This window comes from Paramormyrops kingsleyae, chromosome 10, assembly GCF_048594095.1.
Source record: "Paramormyrops kingsleyae isolate MSU_618 chromosome 10, PKINGS_0.4, whole genome shotgun sequence".
In the NCBI taxonomy this organism is placed as follows: Eukaryota; Metazoa; Chordata; class Actinopteri; order Osteoglossiformes; family Mormyridae; genus Paramormyrops; species Paramormyrops kingsleyae.
The window spans coordinates 26,326,872-26,347,011 of record NC_132806.1 but is presented as its reverse complement, the minus strand read 5'-3'; the positions used below and the strand labels follow the sequence as shown (position 1 = coordinate 26,347,011).

At 44.3% G+C, this 20,140-nt stretch overlaps 1 protein-coding gene across 3 annotated transcripts in view; it reads left to right on the top strand.

Moving 5' to 3' along the window:
• Nucleotides 1-329: 329 nt before the first annotated feature.
• The window catches only part of arhgap36 (Rho GTPase activating protein 36), a 28,011-nt gene continuing 8,200 nt past the window's right edge, over nt 330-20,140 (top strand). The window contains exons 1-2 of one of the 3 annotated variants that reach the window (XM_072717594.1): nt 330-901; nt 19,254-19,410. In XM_072717594.1, the coding sequence (XP_072573695.1) occupies nt 809-901; nt 19,254-19,410 (250 nt within the window). In that variant the 5' untranslated portion in view covers nt 330-808. Of the gene's footprint in view, nt 902-10,308; nt 10,454-12,313; nt 12,441-19,253; nt 19,411-20,140 lie in introns of those variants that run through there. The other 2 variants (XM_072717596.1, XM_072717595.1) reach the window with 2 other exon arrangements.

The window sequence follows — 20,140 nt, the reverse complement described above, 5'->3', positions numbered from 1 at the left end:
CAGGCTATATAGTAACACTTACAGCTAAACTAATTCTGGTGAGAGGTATGTTGACACGCCCTGACTTGCCAGTTCAGGAATGATCAAACACGTGTGAAACGGAATTTTACTACCTAGCTTTTATTAACCATTTCGGCAAAACTACACAAAATTGTGGAAGCAATTTCATACACAAAATAAACAATAAATAAAAAGTAAATAAAAAATTGTTTCAAAGATTCACGCAGTCATAAAAACGTGAATGAGCAGAATATGACCAGTTCATTTTGGTGACATCACTTTCTATTTCTACGAAGCGCTCAGGTGCGTCAGCAGACTGGGTACGTGTATAGGCTACCCGTTGTTTTCCCACATGTATTACAAATCTAAATGATGTTGTGTAAATTCCATTTGGGGAATCGGCTCATTTGATGTAGTTGTTAAATAAAGACGTATGAATTCTATTGGTATGGCGTTTTCTCTCAGAATCACCGGTTAGCCACGGTGGCTCGGTGCGCAAAGGGGGGGCTTCTTTTTGGAGAGTCAGGAACCACTTTGGTTAGTTAGTGCCGGCTGCCAGCGCCTCGCTTCCAGTCGCCCTGAGAACCCGCCGCTCCGGCGTTATCTGCCGCGGCACACACTGAGCACCAGGCACAGGAAGGGCTGCGCTATCGGCGCAAAGGGCTGCGCACAGCGAAGAGCTGGTCCCTCCAGCGCGGATCGCACAGGAAACATACTGGGAGCCACAGTGGATGGGCGGAGGGACAAGAGCGTGTTTGGGACCTGCTTCAAAGAGAAGGAAAGACAAAACCCACCCTGCACACTGGGGATGTTTGTGTTTCTGGATGAATCCCATGGATTGTCGCCACCTGTAATGCAGCTGGAGGATTGCGTACGCCAGGACATGCAGTTTTACTATGTGGTAAGCGTGCAGAATGAATATGAACATGTTTTATACTTCCAGGTAACTTTTTATTGCTCTTATGGGGTCCGGTTAAGCAGTCAATGATTCAGCAGTACTTTTTCTCCATTTGCGTGATTCTCTGCGGAAAAAGTTAATCTCGTCCGGTTCAGTTTCCTCCAGACACCTGCTCTCCGCTGCACCTGGTGTCTGCGAAGTTTGTACCTCTTTCTGCGGCATTAACAGACCGCATTTTTAATTGGGGGAGACTTTTAACTGAACTGAGACCAAGTTAAGTTAAATTGATCTTAATATAGTCCAGCTTCAGTTCTGCAGAAAGACCCGAAAGCAGTTTATTTTTTAGCTTTTGTATGTGCCTTGGAGTTTCATGTGCTGTGTATAGCTTCCGTAGACTGACCCGAGGAACAACAGTTTCGTCCCGCTATTTAAACACCGATAATCAACAAGAGACTCGCGTCACAAATTGCCTTCCACATGTATCATCATCTATTTAATTCCCGACGACCGCAGAGCCGGGAGAGGTAGATAAACGGTGCGCACAGGGTTGAATTCACTGGCTAAGTCACTTTCTGGCTAAAGTTACTTAGTATTTATAGCCGTCGGGAGAGTATGACCTCAATAAATATTTGATGCAGCAGGGAAATTGCTCAATGTCTTGGACTAGGCATACCATAATTAGCAACATATGTTATGCGGAAGTGGGGGGGAAACTCCCAGAGCGCATTTATTTTGCCGTCTGTCATATGGACCTTCCATCCATAGATACAAATGGTTCCCACATCACAGACAGGCTGCATATTTAACCTGGTTCCTAACTAATATAACTAAGATAGGGTGACCAGCTAATCCATGTCAGGGAGGACACTTTGAGCTACTTCAGGTTTTACAAACTACTTTCAAATTGAAAGGCTCCTGTGCTCGGCTAATTAGTTCAGCTCTTCTTGTGCTTTGATTGGTTTATTTCCTTGACTGAAAGACTCATCCAGCTGTTTCACATTAGCATTAGTGACACATGCATGATTATAGGAGACTGACCAATCAGCACACAGCAAGAGCTCAGTGCTCAAGTGAAATCCAGGTCCGTTTAATTGAAATGGTAATTTACAATTCCTGTCCTAGCTCAGAGTGTCCTCCCTGACATGGATTATCTGGTCACCCTAAACTAAGAACCACTATAAATCTGGGAATTGGGGTCCTTTTCAGTTGGCTCACGCAATATTGTGGAGTCCAGTTTTAGCGAGGATGTCTCTATCTGGTTTTGCTGCCTCACTGTTGTATCAAACAAACGTTCCTACGAGGCAAGCTTTAAAACCCCTCCCGCCAAATTTATTGTAGTAATGGAAGCACACATATTTCGACATGTTATTGACAGAGTTGGAAAGAGTCATCTCTAAGAACCCGCCAAGATACCGGCTCTGAACTGTCATTCTTCAATGATGTAATTGCTGTTTAGCTCAAGTGTCAAACAAGGATGTTGGAATGTGTGCAGAGGTGGTAGGTCTAGATCAGGGGTCTCCAACTACGGTCCTGGAGAGCTACCGTCCAGTAGGTTTTCTATCATACCCGGCTTCTGATGAGCCACACTAGTTCTCAGGTAAGTACCAGGAGCAGGTGTGGCTCATCAGAAGCCAAGTGGGACAGAAAACCTACTGGATAGTAGCTCTCCAGGACCGGAGTTGGAGACCCCTGGTCTAGATGCTGTTGTTAGTGTCCAGTGCCGTGTGGAGGGGGTACACATCCATTGGTCTGGAGCCAGGCTGTCTCTGGAGCCAAATGCAGAGCAGTCAGTGTCCCTGAATCATACTGGGCGATGGTGGTCTGGGATTGGTGGGAGCAGCGAACAGAGTCCACCCTCCAGTTTATGCTCAGACGATAACATGCTCTGCAAGCGAACAATAGGAACCACCAGGCCTGCTGTTGTGCAATCCCCCAAGGCACTCTCCAACTGGGCAGCATTACAGTTAAAAGCCATTCCCCCCCACATCCATTTCCCATTAAATCTCCTAAGAGTGTTCTTGTATAACCCAAAATGGCTTCACTCACAGTGAGTACTATAAACTGGATGAGAGAGATACACCTTGGTGGATTTATTTACCTTTTTAAAAGTGTCGTCTTGGTGTTAATGTTACACATTTGGTGCTTGAATAGTCTCATTGGATTCTTGCTTTGCTAGAAGTTGTTGTGTAGTCCCTGCCCTAGTATTGCTTACACTTGTACCTGGTCCTTCATCGGAAGCTCGACACTAGCTGCACTTCAGGCTAATCGACTCCTCAGCGGCACATTTGTTTGAAATGTGCTGTCTGCCTCACTTGCACGTGACTTTGTACAAAAGCTACAAAGTTCCCAATTGCTAAATATGTACATGTATTTGGTATGACTTGTGTCCTCTGGTACAAAAGTGGATGCCCCTCTTTATAGCGGAGATGGCCCTAGACAGGATTGTAATTACTCGGTAGAGAATCAAATATTTTTTTCTTTCACTCACTGAAAGATGACATTGTGGTTGGGTCTCGCTTCAAAGACGTCGAGGTATTAGTACCTGAGATAGTGCTGTTACCTTCCACTTCCTCTTTTCTGTGATAGCAGAAGTTAGAAGGGTTCCCTGTGCTATACTGCTAAACGTAGCAGTCATTTACTCTGCTGCTGGTCTCCCACCGCATAGAAACATTTCCAGTCGTATACAAATTTCGTAGAGCCTCAGGTTTTAGAGGTCAAGTGAAGTGCTGGCAATCGCCTGGTCCAGGGAAAGTTTTTATATATGACAACCTACCAAAAGTCACAAATGCTCTTTAACGCATGACTAGGAGATGTTAAAATATTGAGGTGTTTATCAAGCCACCTGTGACTCACCGTGAATGAAGCTCACAATGGCTTAGGACAGGCTTTTGTTTGGAGGTAATTCCAAGCTGGAGGGTGTTGGATGCAAAGTGCACCGCAACCTTTGAAACTCTTGTATTTATAATGGCAACAGACTGTCTGCTGCCTACAGGGCAGGACTGCGGTAAATGCCTCATTTACTCAACCCTGCTGTCACTAAAAGGTTATTTGGTCTGTTATGAAAGTTCCTCTCACACTGATACAAGCATGCATTTCCCAGAAAAACGAAAGTAATATTTGCTTTGGAAAAGGGAAATTAAACTTTCAAGCATGAGTTGCAAGTTGATTTAGAGAGTGACTTTGTTTTTTTGTTTTTTTTTTTATTGGTTGACAAAAGTGTGCACTTGCTGTAGCTGAACCCCCACCTGTTCTTTCAGGGGTAGGGCTGAGCCGTGAACATGGCATCACCAGTTCAGTCGTAAACCTTGAGCCAAAAAAAAGTTGCAGCTTTATGAACCAATGACAGTTTTACTTTAGTTGTTTGTACTCCTTGTGCTAGCCTGCAGATGATTAAATATTATTGTAAGAATAATTAGGAAAACTGCAGAATGATTAAGATGTTGAGAATTTATTTAATGTATATAAGTTTATGTGAGTTTTTCTACACTGTGCATGCAGTTAACACTGTGATGGTATGGAACTGACTATATTCCAATTTGATTTTGGCTTATTCCACTTTAATAGTTTTTTTTTTGTTGAAAAAGATGAGCGGGTTCTAGGTAGAGAGCAACACTGGCTTTGATGAGACTATTTTGTTTGTTGTTGCTAATAATGATCTTTTTAAGTAAAAGTCAAAGTTAAGCCTCACGTTGATCATTTGATTTTATTCAAACAAAGTAAAGTTTAGAAAACCAAAGAGCAGCGAGTGTCATAAAACTCTTGGGCTGTGAAAATTGTGCAGTCATTAGGGTGCATGATTAAGTGTTTAAGGGATTCTGTGTAATATGCTGGATTTTATTGTATTTTGTCTAATGAAAAATGGATGGAATAACTGGTGGCAATTGGGCTGCTTCTGTCCAGGGAACGTGACTCTCAGCTAGCAGTGCTGTGTCAGTGGGCCAGCGGGTCGCAAAACCAGTACGGCATGGTAGCATCAAGTGGGTCATGCTGTTCTGCAGTGGAGTCTGGTGGCAGATTCAGATACAAATTTTAGATGATTGGCTGAAGAATCAGAACCATGTGTGAGTAAAGTGAGGGAAAAAAACAAAAAGCAAAACATGATGCATTGAAGCAGGGGGGCGTAGGTTTGCTTTTAACGTTGGTAGGGACCAAATCGGCCTCGAAACCCCCACCCACCTAATCAAACATGGTACTCACAGAGTATTGACAGGGGGTCATCTCCCTAACGTCCGTACCAATATCTACGCCCTTGCATTGAAAACTAGACCACGGTAATAGTTTTTTATATGAGACATTCTTGCTGGTGAACATCTACTTCTGCAGCTTTGGGGCATAAACGGTGGTGTAGCCCGAAATTAAGTTGTGGGTGAGCCACACAATCCAGTAAAGCTCAATAGCGTTTATAGTACATTACAAAGGCAAAAGTATTGTGCTGTGTCGTCATATACTGACATCCCTCAACAGCCATAAAAATCAGACCAATCCGTTCACTTACAACAAGACACTATATTCAGAATCCAAACAAGCACCCCATAGCAGATAGAGGGAAAATGAAAACAGCTTCACAGACAGGGACTGCATAGGCAGCAAAACCAAACCGTGTTATATAATAAATCTGCAATGAATGGCCATAGTCCACAGACACTGTACCGAAAACAAACTACAACAAAGCAAAGTAGTATTTGCATTTTTTTTACTAAACTTATTTAACTTTAGTGGGAGCCTGTTTCTCTCTGTGCTCTGACAGTCTCAGGTAGTCTCATGGTTTTTCCAAGCATGCTACAACAATGATCCGAGAACACCCGTTCATAGACAAAATATTCGTAGAACTCTATGCAATGCTATTCTGCTAATATGTGCTGGCAAGTTTCACCGCCAGTAGTGGCGATATAGACAAATGATATATCGGGTCATCGATGCAGAATTAAGGAGATGCAAGCAAAAAGGTATACATGTATGCATTAAATGTAACTGAGGTGCAAAAATAATACCATCTGCTCAATTTTTGCTCCATTACTAACAAAGTTAGCAACAGTGCTTTTGGGAAACATACCCCAACATGACACATCTGTTTGGTATAATTGTGCAAGTTTACATGATTTCCTACTGCGCTTGCATCCAGTGCCACTCAGCTGAAACCTTGTGTTGTGAAACTGCTGTTCTAAACTTGCGGCTCTGCAGTCAGACCCTCCTAATCTGCGTAGCCTTTTGTAGACCACGTCCTTCAAAGGTCCGCACAATGAATCTTGGGATATGTTTGGCTGGGAACAATCTATCGGGTAGATCCTTCACAATTCTGCAGAAGCAGGATGCATTGCTAGACTGCATTTCAAGGAGCCTTCGAATGCATGGAAAGCACAGCCTTGCCGTGCCGCTCTGATGCATTTGGTCTTTGAATACAGCCTTAGGAGGATGCAGCTTCTGAAATCGGGGCTAAAAAGGGTTCCAGAGCTGCCTCCAAAGAGCTACAATAGGCTTAAATTCCTGCAAAGGAAACAGGACAAAAGTTGCTGGTTCCAGAAAAAGGTTCTTGTTTCTGAAATGGTTCCTGTGCTGGGAAAGCATCTAATAATAGCAGATTTATTACCAGAAAAGGGCAGCTATTTAATTGGGTAGGCCTAGGCCCACCCTTAGCTATACCCCTGGGCGTAAAGACGGTGTTTTGTAGGTGGGGGTCATGGATGGGTTTTGGGGGGGGGGGTCGCCCTGGTGCCCAGGCAGGTGCAGCCAGCTGAGCCCTCCTGCACCCTCTTCCAGGGTGGGTGGATGTCCTGTTTATAGTATATCAGCCTGTTTGGTGTGTTTCTGAGAAGATGGCATTTCCTGTCCGTCCTGTGGGGGTTCTTTTGCCAGCAGGACGATAAAACGAACAGGAAAAGGTGCTGGAAATCTGAGGGCTTGCGTTCTACTGGGAATCCTCAAAAAAACAGAATATAAAAATAAGTTTGGAAACTTGGCACCCTTGTGCTTGGCAGGTGGTATGCTAAACTGCTGATGAATAAATTTTGACCATGATGTATGATTGCATATATGTGTTTTTAAAGATACATTTGTACTGTACTTTAACCTTTAAAATGTATGCATTGATTATCTGATACATAGATTTACTTCACAGTTTGGTGCTTTTGAATAATTAACTGAATTGTAATTTATAATTGCAAATAATTACTATATCCACAAATGGGCCATATGATTGAAGGTATCACATTTGAATTTTTATATGCACAATTGTGACTATATTTCTTTGCATAAACATGCTACAGTTTGTGTCTGAGATACTTTGATGTTTATATAGATTTGGGCTTTTATAAAATTATAAACGGGACCCTGAGGATTATTTCAGAGGCACTTCGAGAAGTTGTGAAAGTTTGAGATACTTCTTAAGACTCTCAGATTTTAGTACATGATCACAGCTGGTGTGTGTGTGTGTGTGTGTGTGTGTGTGTGTGTGAGTGATGGTATCACTGCCCAAGAAGCTCAGACGTGTCTTTTCAAGAGATGTGTGTGAAACAGGTCGTCACATATCATTCCTTGTTGACTCTCACCATGCCACTGCTCTTTAACGAACTTCGTTAACGAACTTCTTTGCTGGGCCAGTTCCAGAGCTAGAAAACAAAACGCTAAACTGCTCACTTCTTCCCTGGCTATACGACTTGCAGGAAAAGAGTCAACTTGCTCTTTTCTTGCGAATTTTTTTTTTGATCCCCAGAATGAAGGGTGTTGCCCACTGATTCCCATCAGCAGTAAACCCCCAACTCTCACCATGCCCACTCCATCATACTTGTAGTCATTCAGGTTTAATTTTAGCTTATTCATCCACAGGAAGACCTTTTATTTAGCCAAGGAAGCTGTGTTGTGCGGAAGGCCCTTATCAGGGCGTGAGCTCGCAGGAAAGTAAATTATATTGGCCAGCAGACTCCATTTTGATTAGTAAAAAAAGCTTCCAGGGCTCTTCTGTTTGCCAGTTTCCCCATTTTAAGAGACTATTATTATTTAATGTACTTGAGTGTCATTGTGGTGCGGCGGGATTATTCTGTGTGCTGCACTGCTGCCTCAAACCTCCAACACTGAGGGTTTCAATCCTTCCCCTGCTCTGTGTTTGGAATTTGCTGTTTCTCCCCATGTCATGCAGGTTTCCCCTGTAGTCCAAAGATAGGCGCTTAGGCTGATTAGTGTCTCTAAATTGCCCGTAGTGTATGAGTATGTGCCCTGCAATGGACTGGCATCCCATCCAGGGTGTTCCCCTGCTTGGTGCCCTCTGCTGCCTGGGATAGACTCCAGACTCTACCTTGACCCTGTACTGCCTAAGCTGTTGGCAGATGAATGGAAGCTTAATTGTTTCCAGGGTGTTCCTCTGCGTCGAGCCCTCTGATGCCAGGAATAGGCTACTGGCTGATGGAGACCCTTTTGTTATGGAAGGTTCCTCACTTGACGCTTTTATTCAGAGTTTTAGCCAGTTTTATAACTTGGTGCTTCTCCGGAGTTGTGTTGGGTGGTCCTCCTCGTTCCCTCGTGGCACCTTCTTGGAACTGAACCTGCAACCCTTCAATTTTGTGAAACATCAGGCCCAGCTCCATGGGGGGACCCATCCAGGTATATGCTTGTTTGGTCCACCCTGGTGCCAGTGTGTAGAGATTGGTGCACCCAAGAAGTTCCTCTTGCATTGCCATTGGGTTTTCAGCATCTCATTTCAGTATTGGATGAATCTGATTGGATAACTCAGTCCCAAGGGGTAATTATTGTTCCTTCCTATGGGGGAATCAAATTCCGGTCTTCTGTGTGACAGGCGGGGATACGAACCACTATATTAACAAGACTTACAAAAGCGCTATGCCTTTTATCTTCTGGAAGTACACAATGGGCCACCTCAGGTTGACGGCCCCTGAAGGCACTGGTTTGTAAATGGATGCTTTGCCTTCCATTTAGTGTAGAGATACTTGGTCTTGTTCAACCATGTTATGTTCTCTTCAGGTGGTAGTTTCCAAGGGCTCTTCATGTTCAGGAGCTCTCCTTAGGTGCAAGATAACCTCAGAAACGCTGGTCGCATTTGCTTATACAGACTAGCATCATTCTGAGGATTAAATTAGCCTGGGCAGTTCTGCACAAGCGCCGTCTGTTTGCATCTCAGGAGCCTGGGATTCGAGGTGGCAGCTGTGGTGTGATCCACATCATGGAAAAAAAATACATGAGCATGATAATGTGAAAGAAGATGGGATCACATAGTAGCCATGATTGTTGTGGAGCCTTTTCGTAAGGATAGACAGGTTTCAGCTGCTCAGCTCTGTGGATTGGGTGACATGCATATATTGGCCTGCAGAGGGCACTAAAGTCAACCTGGCTCTTACTGGAGATGCATCCTGTCGTCCAATCCTGATAATGTATCACTCAGATTTGCCCTTGATTCTTCTGTGAAGGATATTGGCATTCAAAAAATGTGGGTAAATTCAGCTTCACTTTTGAAACTTCCAAAATATCACCCTTGTAGTTAATACAACTGTTTAGTTGTTTCCTAGTGACCAATGCCCATACCTGTGTGCGTGGAGGAATTAAATCTGTCTAGACAGAGTTGTTGCCAGACACTCGCTGTCTGGTCTGCGTTGTCTTTGGGGATTTTTTGAATATTAAATCCAGGACTTTCGGTGACTTGCATTTGAGCAGAGTGTTCCGCCAGCTTCCGTACGCGTCCGCTCTGATGCACATTAGCCCAGAGGTCTCCAGCCTTTTTGACAGTGAGAGCTACTTCTACAAAGGAGACTACATGTTTTGGGGGAGAGCTGGGGTGACAGGAAAATGAATCTGATCCCTAATAAGTTTTATGTGGACTACTAGAATCTTGCGGTTGACAAGGTGCCCCGTTTATCATTTAAAAGTGTATTACGTGTAGCCATCTGCTGAATGAGGCCTTGTCAAGAATCACCCAAGCCATGCATTCTGGCAAACTCTTTAACCAGTCAGCAGAACCCGAACGGTACAAATTACATATCCCCTGCCGCCAGGGATGATCTTTAAATAAATGGGTTATTTCTTTCTTGCTGAGGATGTTCTTCTGGGTGATTTGAGTTATTGCTTTGTTGTAGTGTGCAGAGCCTTCAGACGTTTTTAAAGACTGATGTTGACAGATGTTGAAGAGGGAGAAACTGCACAAAAGTGTGGCATGTGGGTAGAAGCTATACTGGTACAGATTCACAGCTGTAAAATATGCCGATGGTGGTCCTGTGATGTACTGAATAAAGGACCCGAACACTGATGTGTGGGTGGTTTGCACTGTTGCTTCACACCTCTGGGACCAGGGTTCGAGTTTCCTCTTAGGGGTCCATGTGTGGAGTTTGCATGATCTAACCATGTTGTCGTGGGGTTTCCTCTGTTCTCTGGATCCCTCCCTGCCACAGTCCAAAAACATGCTGAGGTTAATTGGAGCTGCCAGATTGCCTACAGGTGTCAATGGAATGAACGCCCTGCTCTGGGTTGGTGTCCTCTCCTGGCCTTTGTCCTGCCTTGCGCCTATAGCTTCCAAGATAAGATCTAGACCCCCGTGACTCTGCAGTGGGTAAGCAGGTATGAAAAACTAATGGATGAATACTCATGTATATGAGAGATTTAAAAATGTGTTGTTTTTCTTGTTTTTTTCCCCCAAAACTCCTAAAATATATTCTTACATAGTCATTATGGTGTATTGTGTGTTAATTGATGGTAAAACAAAATCAGTTCAATTGATCTTGAAATGTCTACGACAGCATGGTTTGGAAAAAGTGAAAGGGGACGAATACTTTCTCAAGGTGCAGTATGCGTGCGCACGTGTCCTAGTAAGGCACCCCCTTTAAAAGGGGGGCAGGGGCATTTCCAGTATTAATGCCCGAGAAAACATGCCCGTTTCCGTCATGCAAATGTGGCTTGAGTGGGAGGCTTGAGTATGCGAGTACCCAGAGGGACTTTACTCTGGTGCCATTCTGTCTAACCTCTGGCATGTATTTGGTGGGACCAGTTCTGCCTTGCCATTGAAATATAGTGCACGATCTACAGTGGTTTCGGGTCAGTTTGTGTGACATGCAAAACAGAGAATTAATGAATAAGTGATTTATTTTTTTTTTGAGTGAAACTCAACCGACTAGCGGTGTTGATAGTATCAGCCCATCCCAGGATCAACGTCCATCCCAGGAGTTGGAATATTCCTTGCACAAGACCTATGAACATCTTTGTATGTCCACATCATCTGCTATGCTTTAGCACAGAGGTCACCATCATGGTGCCCACGGGTCGCCCGCAGCCCTGTTCTAAAAATAGCACAACTCGCCAGTGATCAGCGTGTAAAATGTAATGTTATCCTCTTGCTATTCTTCTTTAATCACATTTGCATTTATATAGATTTGAAAGTAGCTCTGTTTCAAAAGGGTTGGTGACCCCTGCTCCAGCACAAGCCTCTCATCCATTCCTGTCAGCAGCCTGAGGGGGGCGCTGGGGTACCATGTACCGCACCTGGGTCCCCCCCATCCCTGTGGAGCAGGCTGATATGCCTTATAAGGCTTATAAGGAGCCAACCGGGCTGCTGGTGTATTGGCTCCAGTTAGGCTGGATGACTCAGTGCAGATAAACTCTACCTGCTGTGTGATGGAAGAAGTCATAGGGTCACGTTAGCATCTCTGTGGGGTTGCCTGTCAAAGGGGCATGTGGCTGTCATGTGCTGATCCCGGGGGCTTAGGGGCAAATATCCCTAAATACCCCAGCATTGTATTGTAGTAGCAATAATAATAATAATATTAATATTAATAATAATAATAACAACACAAAAAGCATACAGAGTATTAAAAAGTTAATTTCTCTTATTAGAAAGCAATTCAGCGGCATTGTGCACAATTCTTCCCTTAAATATGAAAAACTTGGGGTTTGTCAGTTTCAGAAGTGTGCATGATATGAATGATTCAGCCTCACTGTCAGTGTGTTTCCTCCACCCGGATCTGTTTCCGGTGTCTCTCGCTCTCTCCACTTTCACTTTATCTCCAGCCATTTGTTTTACACGAAACACACACCGCTTGGCTCGGAGGGACAAAGATGCAAAGATTAGCTCGCTCACTGAAAAGTGAGTGTGACCCAATCTGTGGTTGTCTTCTGTTCATTATGTCTGTGTTTTTTATTTTTATTTAATTTTTTTTTACAAAATACAGAATAATAAAGATCAGGGTTTCGATGCCCTAAAATAGAGATTATAGCAGGTCAGCAGTTTCACATCTGCTTTTTATTTCTTTCTTGCTGGCAATGAATTCTGGAAAGGAGTTAAGTCCTGCTGTTCTTGCTACTACTGATTAGCAGGTCCCAATTTTTTTGGGGGGGGGGGGTGGTTGGGGCCGGGCCGGGCCCGCCCCCCTGGTGTATGTGTCGGGGGGGGGGTGGAGGAGGCAGCCAACTGCTTTGGCAGGCAAGAACTCAGCCTCACTCCAGAGGACCAGCAGCCCGAGAGAACGGATCCAGTCCCCTTCAGCCGGCCGGGACACCCTTCACTGCCTCTCGCTGTGTCGTTCCTGGTCTGCAGGAGGGTCGGTCATTACAGGTAAAAGAAGATTGGCAGCTCTTCCGTATGGGGTGACCCTCAGTAGGTCCATGTAGGTGGTCTGGCTAGAATTCCTCTGAGTGCTTTTGAGTTGAGTACTTTCCTGCTCTAGCCGTCGTTTGCATTGTGAGAGCTGCACGTTTTTTCTAGACCTTTCTGCTGTCCATGGGTACTTAATGTACTTTTCCTTACACTGTGCTTGTATCACAAATATAAGATAGAGGAAGCATGAATGTCTTGCCAGGAACAAGAGAAGTTCAAATATAGGACGGATCTGTCTTGACAGCATTACACTTGTATTCTACCCCATAACAGCAGTCTGACATGGGGAAAACAAGTCTTAGCATGTGCCCAGAATTGATGCCTTTCAGAGTGTTTACTTGACTTGTGTTGTTTAAAAATTTACTGCAGACTGCACCTCCCACACATGTTCTATGTTTCAAGAGATCTCCACTGGTAATGATCAACTCACATAGGAGAGTTAACGCCATGTCAGATGGAAAAAAGGAACACTGGCAAGATTAAAGTTACATTGCACATTTCTTTTAGAATCTAATTTTACTGGTGGCCAACCATGGTGATGTGTGCTATCTCTGCGGTCTGTGGTCCATGCAGGTCACAGTTGATGTAGTAGCACTTTGATATTCAGATAAATGGCCTCTCAGGCCCTCAGCAAAGGTAGGAATGATTTCTGTGAGCTGAAACATTCCTCCATAATGACTGCTCAGTGTGTGCCAGGACTTAATTTTTTAGTGTTTTTAAATTCTTCCCAGTTGTGATCTCACAGAATGGAGTGTATCATCCATCGTATGTCAATTGAAGATGTGTGATGTAAACTGAGAGTGCTGAAGAAGAATCTGTCGGCGGCCTGGTCTGTTACTGCCTGTTCGGGGGCCCTTTGTTGTGGAAAATACTGCTGTGTTTCTGAGGGACTGGGAGGCAAGACTACTGGAAAATAACTGTGATGATTTTTTCCCCAGTCCCTGCACTTGCATAAATGTTTAATTTTGTTTGAACACTTTTAAAAACTGTTTTTCAGGGTGATTGTTTTGTGCAAAATGCTTTGTGAATTGTGTTTAACAGGTCTGTGTGTGTGTGTGTGTGTGTGGATTAGGTTTATATTACATTGTTGGGACCAAATGTCCTAACAATGTACGTGGTAAAACCTGTTACTTTTTAGCTTGTGCAATACAATACACAATATAAACCTTAATTTTATAAAAATGAATGCAATCAAAAAAACTAAAAATGTCAAAAGACTTGTATTTTGTTTGGTTACTTATCGTTAAGGTTAGGACTGGGTAGGGGTTAATTTTGTCATTGCTGGGATTAGGGTTTTGCCCATAGAAATGAATGGACAGTGCCCAGAAAGATATGAGTACAGGTCTGTGTGTGTGTGTGTGTGTGTGTGGATTAGGTTTATATTACATTGTTGGGACCAAATGTCCTAACAATGTATGTGGTAAAACCTGTTACTTTTTAGCTTGTACAATACAATACACAATATAAACCTCAAACTTATAAAACAAAACTAAAAACTAAAATTGCTGAACATCTTGTGTTTTGTTTGGTTACTTATGGTTAAGGTTAAGGCTTATAAGGTTATAGGTAAGGGTTAGGGTAATCATAGTTAGGACAAGTTGGGTTATGCCCATAGAAATGAATGGATAGTTCCCGCAATGATAGGAATATATGCACTTTGTGTGTGTGGTCATGCATGTATTACATTTTGGGAACCTACAACTGTTATTTTAACCTTGTAGGTTATTTTGACCTTTTTCGGTCCATAGAAGGGAAATTGAATTTTATAAAAATGTGTGAATGCAGTCAAAAAACTAAAAATGCTTTGTGGTGTTTTGTTTGGTTACCAGTATTGGGGAGCAGCTATTTTCAGTAGCATATTATTAGTAGCGCGGGTACTTTTAAAACGCTGTAGCTTTTCCAGTAAATATTTTTAACAAATGGCAACACGCTACATCGTTACAAAATTATTACAGGTCATAGACAACTTGGGATCTATGCGACTGACTGACCGACATTTCGACAGATCCGAGACCACAGACATGCGGCGGCGGCGCGTGGGACGCCCGTTCATTCGTCTAGCGCTCAAGCTCGCAGTATAGTATACATTGGTGTCCATTTGTGCAACGATAATCAAGTAAGAAAGCGGTGATAAAAAGGTTAAAACGCAACAAACAATATGACTTCAAGATATTTCTTTATGCAGTATACTATACATACTATACAATTTTTGCATATCAAATAAATGGCCGACTGATCGCGGTCGTAAGTTGATTTTTGTTTTATAACTTATTTCTGATTAATACTTAAATATCGACCCCTTATTTTTCTCTCTCTACAAAGACGGATATTTTCAGCTACCAGGTGTTTGAGATGTTTTTTGCTGAAATACTCTGGGGATGGATGTTAAAGGGTTGAAAAATACTTCACGGCAAACAATAGTTTAGACACTTTCATTAAAATGCATAGGAGCACTTTGATTCTCGGACAGATAATAAGAATCTGTCTCTCTTTTGTTGTGACCCTTCTAATTTTCACGCAGCACTCCTGAAATACTCTTGGTTCACACCAAACAAAGAAACTTTTTTGAAACCTTAATTTGTTTTTTTTTTATTATTATTATTTTTAACATCATGTTTCACATTTTTAAATTTAATTTGCTTTAAGAGTATCGTACAGCACAAATAGTAGGTATTACCAGATGAAGTAGCTTCGTTGTAGTTATTTACTTTGTCTCTGTAGCTTTGTAGCTTGTAGCAAACTACTATATTAACACAGTATGTAACCACACATTCATTGTGAGCATTTGAGGGGACGGTGCTTCTGTGACCCTGTCCCATCATTTTTCCACACCAAATGGAAAAAGTAACATCAAATAAATAATAATTTCAAGGTTTAGATTGGCCTCAGTTAAGGCAGAATAGGAGACTAAACAATGGCAGGTTACTGGCACTGGTAAGAGTGTATATTTGACCCTGCGTCACTGGCTTATGTGCTGTGCTGTGATGTGATGACTGAAATGCTTTGTATCCTGCGTCCTTTCCAGTTATACCTCTAATTCTGGGCAGAGGCAGCTGCTCTTAGCCCCTCTAGCTGAGATACAAGCAGCCGTAAACGTCGCTTTCTCTGGGTTTTACGCAGGAGGATGCCGTCCAGTGGGGCTCACTGCTTCTCTTTAACCAGGGAATTAAATGGAAATTTATTATGCTTGGCTGGCTGGACAAAGTCCTTTTTACTTTGCGTTCCAACAGAAACAGTACCTGCTAAACTCGTATGACAGACCAGTATTTTTCCATGCTCTTTTGTGCGTCTGATATATTTTGTGATTTGCGTGCACACGCAGCCTTCAGATGAAGGATACGCCAGATGTCTTTCCGGTAGCCGTGCTGCGGCGCTGTGCGTGTGTGTGGTCCCATTCGCGTGCCTGTGACCCGTACCCTATTTCTGGCTCACAGTGAGATGGGGCCCTCTCACGGTGGGACACTGGCCCTGAGAATGACCCCAGAGAGCTCGGGATCGTGATCCCTGTCTGCAACAGTGTAGCATCACAAGCTACATCCTCTACTCAAGGTTCTCTCTTCGTGACGACCGTTCACCTGACACGCACAAACTAGCGATTTAGCTACAAGCATCAATAGTGCAAGAAAAAGCAGTTTTTAAAACTAAGGTGTGTGCGTGGAGAGGAGCGGGAGTCACACACTCCCATGCGAGGCTGATGTAACTCTGACTGTCTGACACAGACCGGTGGTTTAAATTATGGGATGTATTCTGACTTGGCAGGAAAGGAGACTCCTTCTGAATGCAGCGCAGCTCCTTTTTGGGTACCTCTTCAACCGCGTAAGAGCTCAGACATGCCCCAGTCTGTGCCCAAGTTAAATAAAGAGGGAATGGTAGCTGACGCAGTAACACACCATACCAAAAATGACCTTTTCCAGTCAAGCTTTGCTTAATTATGGGAGCATCTCCAGGCTGATGTTTTAATCTACAAGCAATTTGAATACCAGGAATCTGCTTTGTAGCTTGTAGCTGGCAGGACTGCTTTCCTTGGCCATCGCGGTTTGACCATTAAGCTGCGTACAGTGACGGCACTGCACTGTTGTCATTGCTGCCATCCTGGTAAAATTCTCCTACGTGGAGCTGTGGCGTCCCTTCCAGTGAAGGTATTGACGTCCGTCATCTTGGTCACGGCCCTTCCCCATATCCGTGAGCCTTGGGTCGAACACTGCACATTCAGGGCGCGAGAGAAGACACTCGGACCCTCTGAAGTAGATGGTCATCTCTGTAGCATTAAGGCAGACACAGTGCGGGTTGCATAATGATGCAGATAAGTGGAGTAACATGCTCTCTTCCCCTTTTCTGTTGGCACCATGAGAACCAGGCCAGCTAAACTCTCTGGATGCCGCACTGAGCAGGATCTATCACTTTCCATCGAGACCCTAAATTAGGCTGCTTTTTATTGTGTGTCAGTAGCTACGTTAGCACTGCTGTTTGAGGAGCTTGTCAAAGGAGGAGCATGAATGGAGCGTAACACTGAGGTGGAGAGACGCAAGCAGTCAGTACGGAGGAATGCTACTGTTCCAGGGAGGAGGGGGTTGGGGAGTTTATTTTACCAGGCTTTGAGCGTCATCCCACCGTGACCTGTATCTGCTGAGGTCCATCGACAGCCTCCCAGTGGGAGCAGCATGTTTGTTCTAGGGAATCCATAGCATAGGCTCCTCTTCCTCCACTACCTAAGTGCAGAATAATAATAATAATAATAATTTGCTGTATTAGTTGTAGCCTCCACTTTTCATTTTAGAAAGAGTACTGATTCAGTACAGGGAGCAGGCTTCATGCAGCAAGTTTTGAAAGCAGGGTTGCCGGGGGCAGTCGTTGAAGCTGAAGCTGTGGGTGAGAGCAGGGTGGAGCTGGGGCAGGGTCCAGCGGACAGGGAGCTGGGGCAGGGTCCAGCGGACAGGGAGCTGGGGCAGGGTCCAGCGGACAGGGAGCTGGGGCAGGGTCCAGCGGACAGGGAGCTGGGGCAGGGTCCAGCGGACAGGGAGCTGGGGCAGGGTCCAGCGGACAGGGAGCTGGGGCAGTTCAGAGAGCAAAGCCAGCCGGTGCAAAATCAGAGACCGCTGAGGGGGAAGTTTAAAATCGAAATCTGAGATGAGTGTAAGTGTTTGAATACATTCGAATATTTGTTTGGTGATTTGAAATGCAGAAGGTATGCGTATCTCTGTGCAGTGGGTGTAAAATTGTAGTTAAGTATGTGGGCACAGTAATTCAGTGTGAATGTGCATATGTTATGTACGGTCAATACGGATTTAGTGAAGCTGGGTACAGATGGTGTCCGGCGTGAGAAGAGGAATATCTGGACGAAACATCTCCTTCCTGCTCCAGCTTTAAGTGCCCACTGGGGATCGGTCCCAAAAATGCGCTCTTGTTACGGGCTTCTGCCAGACCCCTGCGCAGCAGCTGTGTCCGCGAGTGCCGCGGCTCCGTGTTTATGCATGGTCCCATGAGCGCGACGTTCTCAGAAGCAGGCCTCTCCGTCAGGCCCTACGTGCAGATCCACTGCTGCCTGTCCCTCACACACAGGGTGAGGGCGGAGCCATTTGTTTATTTTTAATGTGATGCTTGGGGGGGAAAAGCTTGAAATGAAATGATCCTTTATTTCAGTGACAGATGGTGATTTTTTTATTTTAAATTTTTTTAAAAAAGGGGGAAGTACAGTTTGGACAGCAGGTATTTCAGTAGGCCAGCTACTTGTATGTAAAATCATCAAAGGATGTCTTTTGAATGAAGTCAACATCAACTGCAGTGTCTGCCATGTTTCTTCAAAGCTATTAGCTCAGCTTGAACTAACACGCAGCTCAGTTAGCTAGCTAACTACCAAACTAGTCTACTAAAAATCGCTGAACTTAAACTTAAGCAAATGATCAAACTCAGAACTCAATGATAATGACTACAATATTTACAAATGCCAGTGGCATATGAGCTGCTTCTGCGTACTTGCATGCGACAGAATGAATGAATACTGTGACTCAACACCATAGCCGCTGTGTTATTGATAGTTAATCCTGTCTTGTGCAGAGAAACTTGGCTTCCAAGCTGGTGAAAAATATTTGACTGCAAGTCTATGTGTCCAGTCATCATTGCCTGATCAAAAAGTATGTTTCAAGCTGTCAAAGACTCCCCAAGTAGCACGGCATCTTGTCGTGGTCTGAAAACACACAAATGGAGCATATTTACCAACAAGCTTTCATCTATTGTCCATTTAGACAAAGCGTATAAGAATCTTTCATAGATTTCCATTGAAGCAGAGTCTCAATGGTCTGTACTTATCCTGGTATTAAAGGGAAAATGTTGTTGAAAGCAACTTCTGTGAAATGATGAACTCTGTGCTTCAGTTAGTAAGAGAGACTACACTTTAAATCACAAATAAAAAGAATTTTCATTGACTAATTCTTTTAGCAATTTTGTGGGGGAAACCAGGCTTCCCGTTTAATCTTAAAGCACAAGCAATTGCTCTATTTGCCATTTGCACAAGTACGTTGGAATAGCTTCTTGTTGCCTACCCCACCTTGCTGTCCCTAAGCACACAGACAGGTGACAGCAAGCTTGGGGGTCACAGCACAGGGCCAGCCAGCACACGGCACCTCTGGTTAAGGGCCCTGCTCAAGGGCCCACAGACGTGACTATTCTGCCAGGGCTCGAACGGGCGATCTTCCGATCACGGGTACAGAGGCTTTGCCCGCTGAGCCACTCGCTGGTCGTGAGCTTTCAGCCTCGCTGCTTTCCTCCCGCCAGGGTGACCACACGTGGACGACCATGCTGGGCCAGAGCGCCAGGCTGCGGTCGGTGCCCATCCAGAGCCTGTCGGAGCTGGAGCGAGCTCGCCTGCAGGAGGTGGCCCTCTACCATCTGGAGGAACGCAACCTGCACTTCAGCATCAGCATCCCCCAAGGTGTGAATTTGTCGTGGCCAAAAGCAATAGCACAATAGCAATATAGTTGTAGTATTCAGGGCTTTAGATAGCGGGCGTACCAGCATATTTAGGCCCGGCAAAATTTGTCTAGATGCCAGCTTTTCGGTGCTATACAGACATTTACTTACGCCCACAGTTTGAGCTGAGGTTCTGTTAGTTGGATCTATCTGCTAAGAGAGAGAGCAGAGGATGTGGATCCTGGGTCTCTTGTGGAAAGGAGTTCTTTATTGGGAGTCAGGCTGGAATTAGGTCTCAGAGCATGGTAAGGAACACTTACTGTCCCACGCTGAAGTCAAGCCTTGAGTGACTCCCATTAGTCAACTTCCTGGACCAAATGATTTTTAAAGCCCTACTGGCCAAATATACCATTGATGTTTTGATTTCTTTGTTTTCAGTGTGGAGGAATTCAGAGTGGGTGTCTTCAGATTTGGTCCTGCAGAACTTATCTGATCTTATCTTGGTCCCGGAGAGCTCTGATCTGTTCTTGGTCCTGGAGAGATTGGTCTTATCCCCTGTATTAACTGTTCTTTGTGGGTTACATTCCCATCTTATTGAGGGCGGTGTGTGGGTCAGTAGGTTACAACGCTGTGCCTCTGATTGCACGGTCACCGGCTCAGATCTCAGAGTCGGCAGAGTGATGTCACCGTTGGGCCCTTGAGCAAGGCCCCTAACCCCCAATTGCTCCAGAGACTATCTGACCCTATTTTCT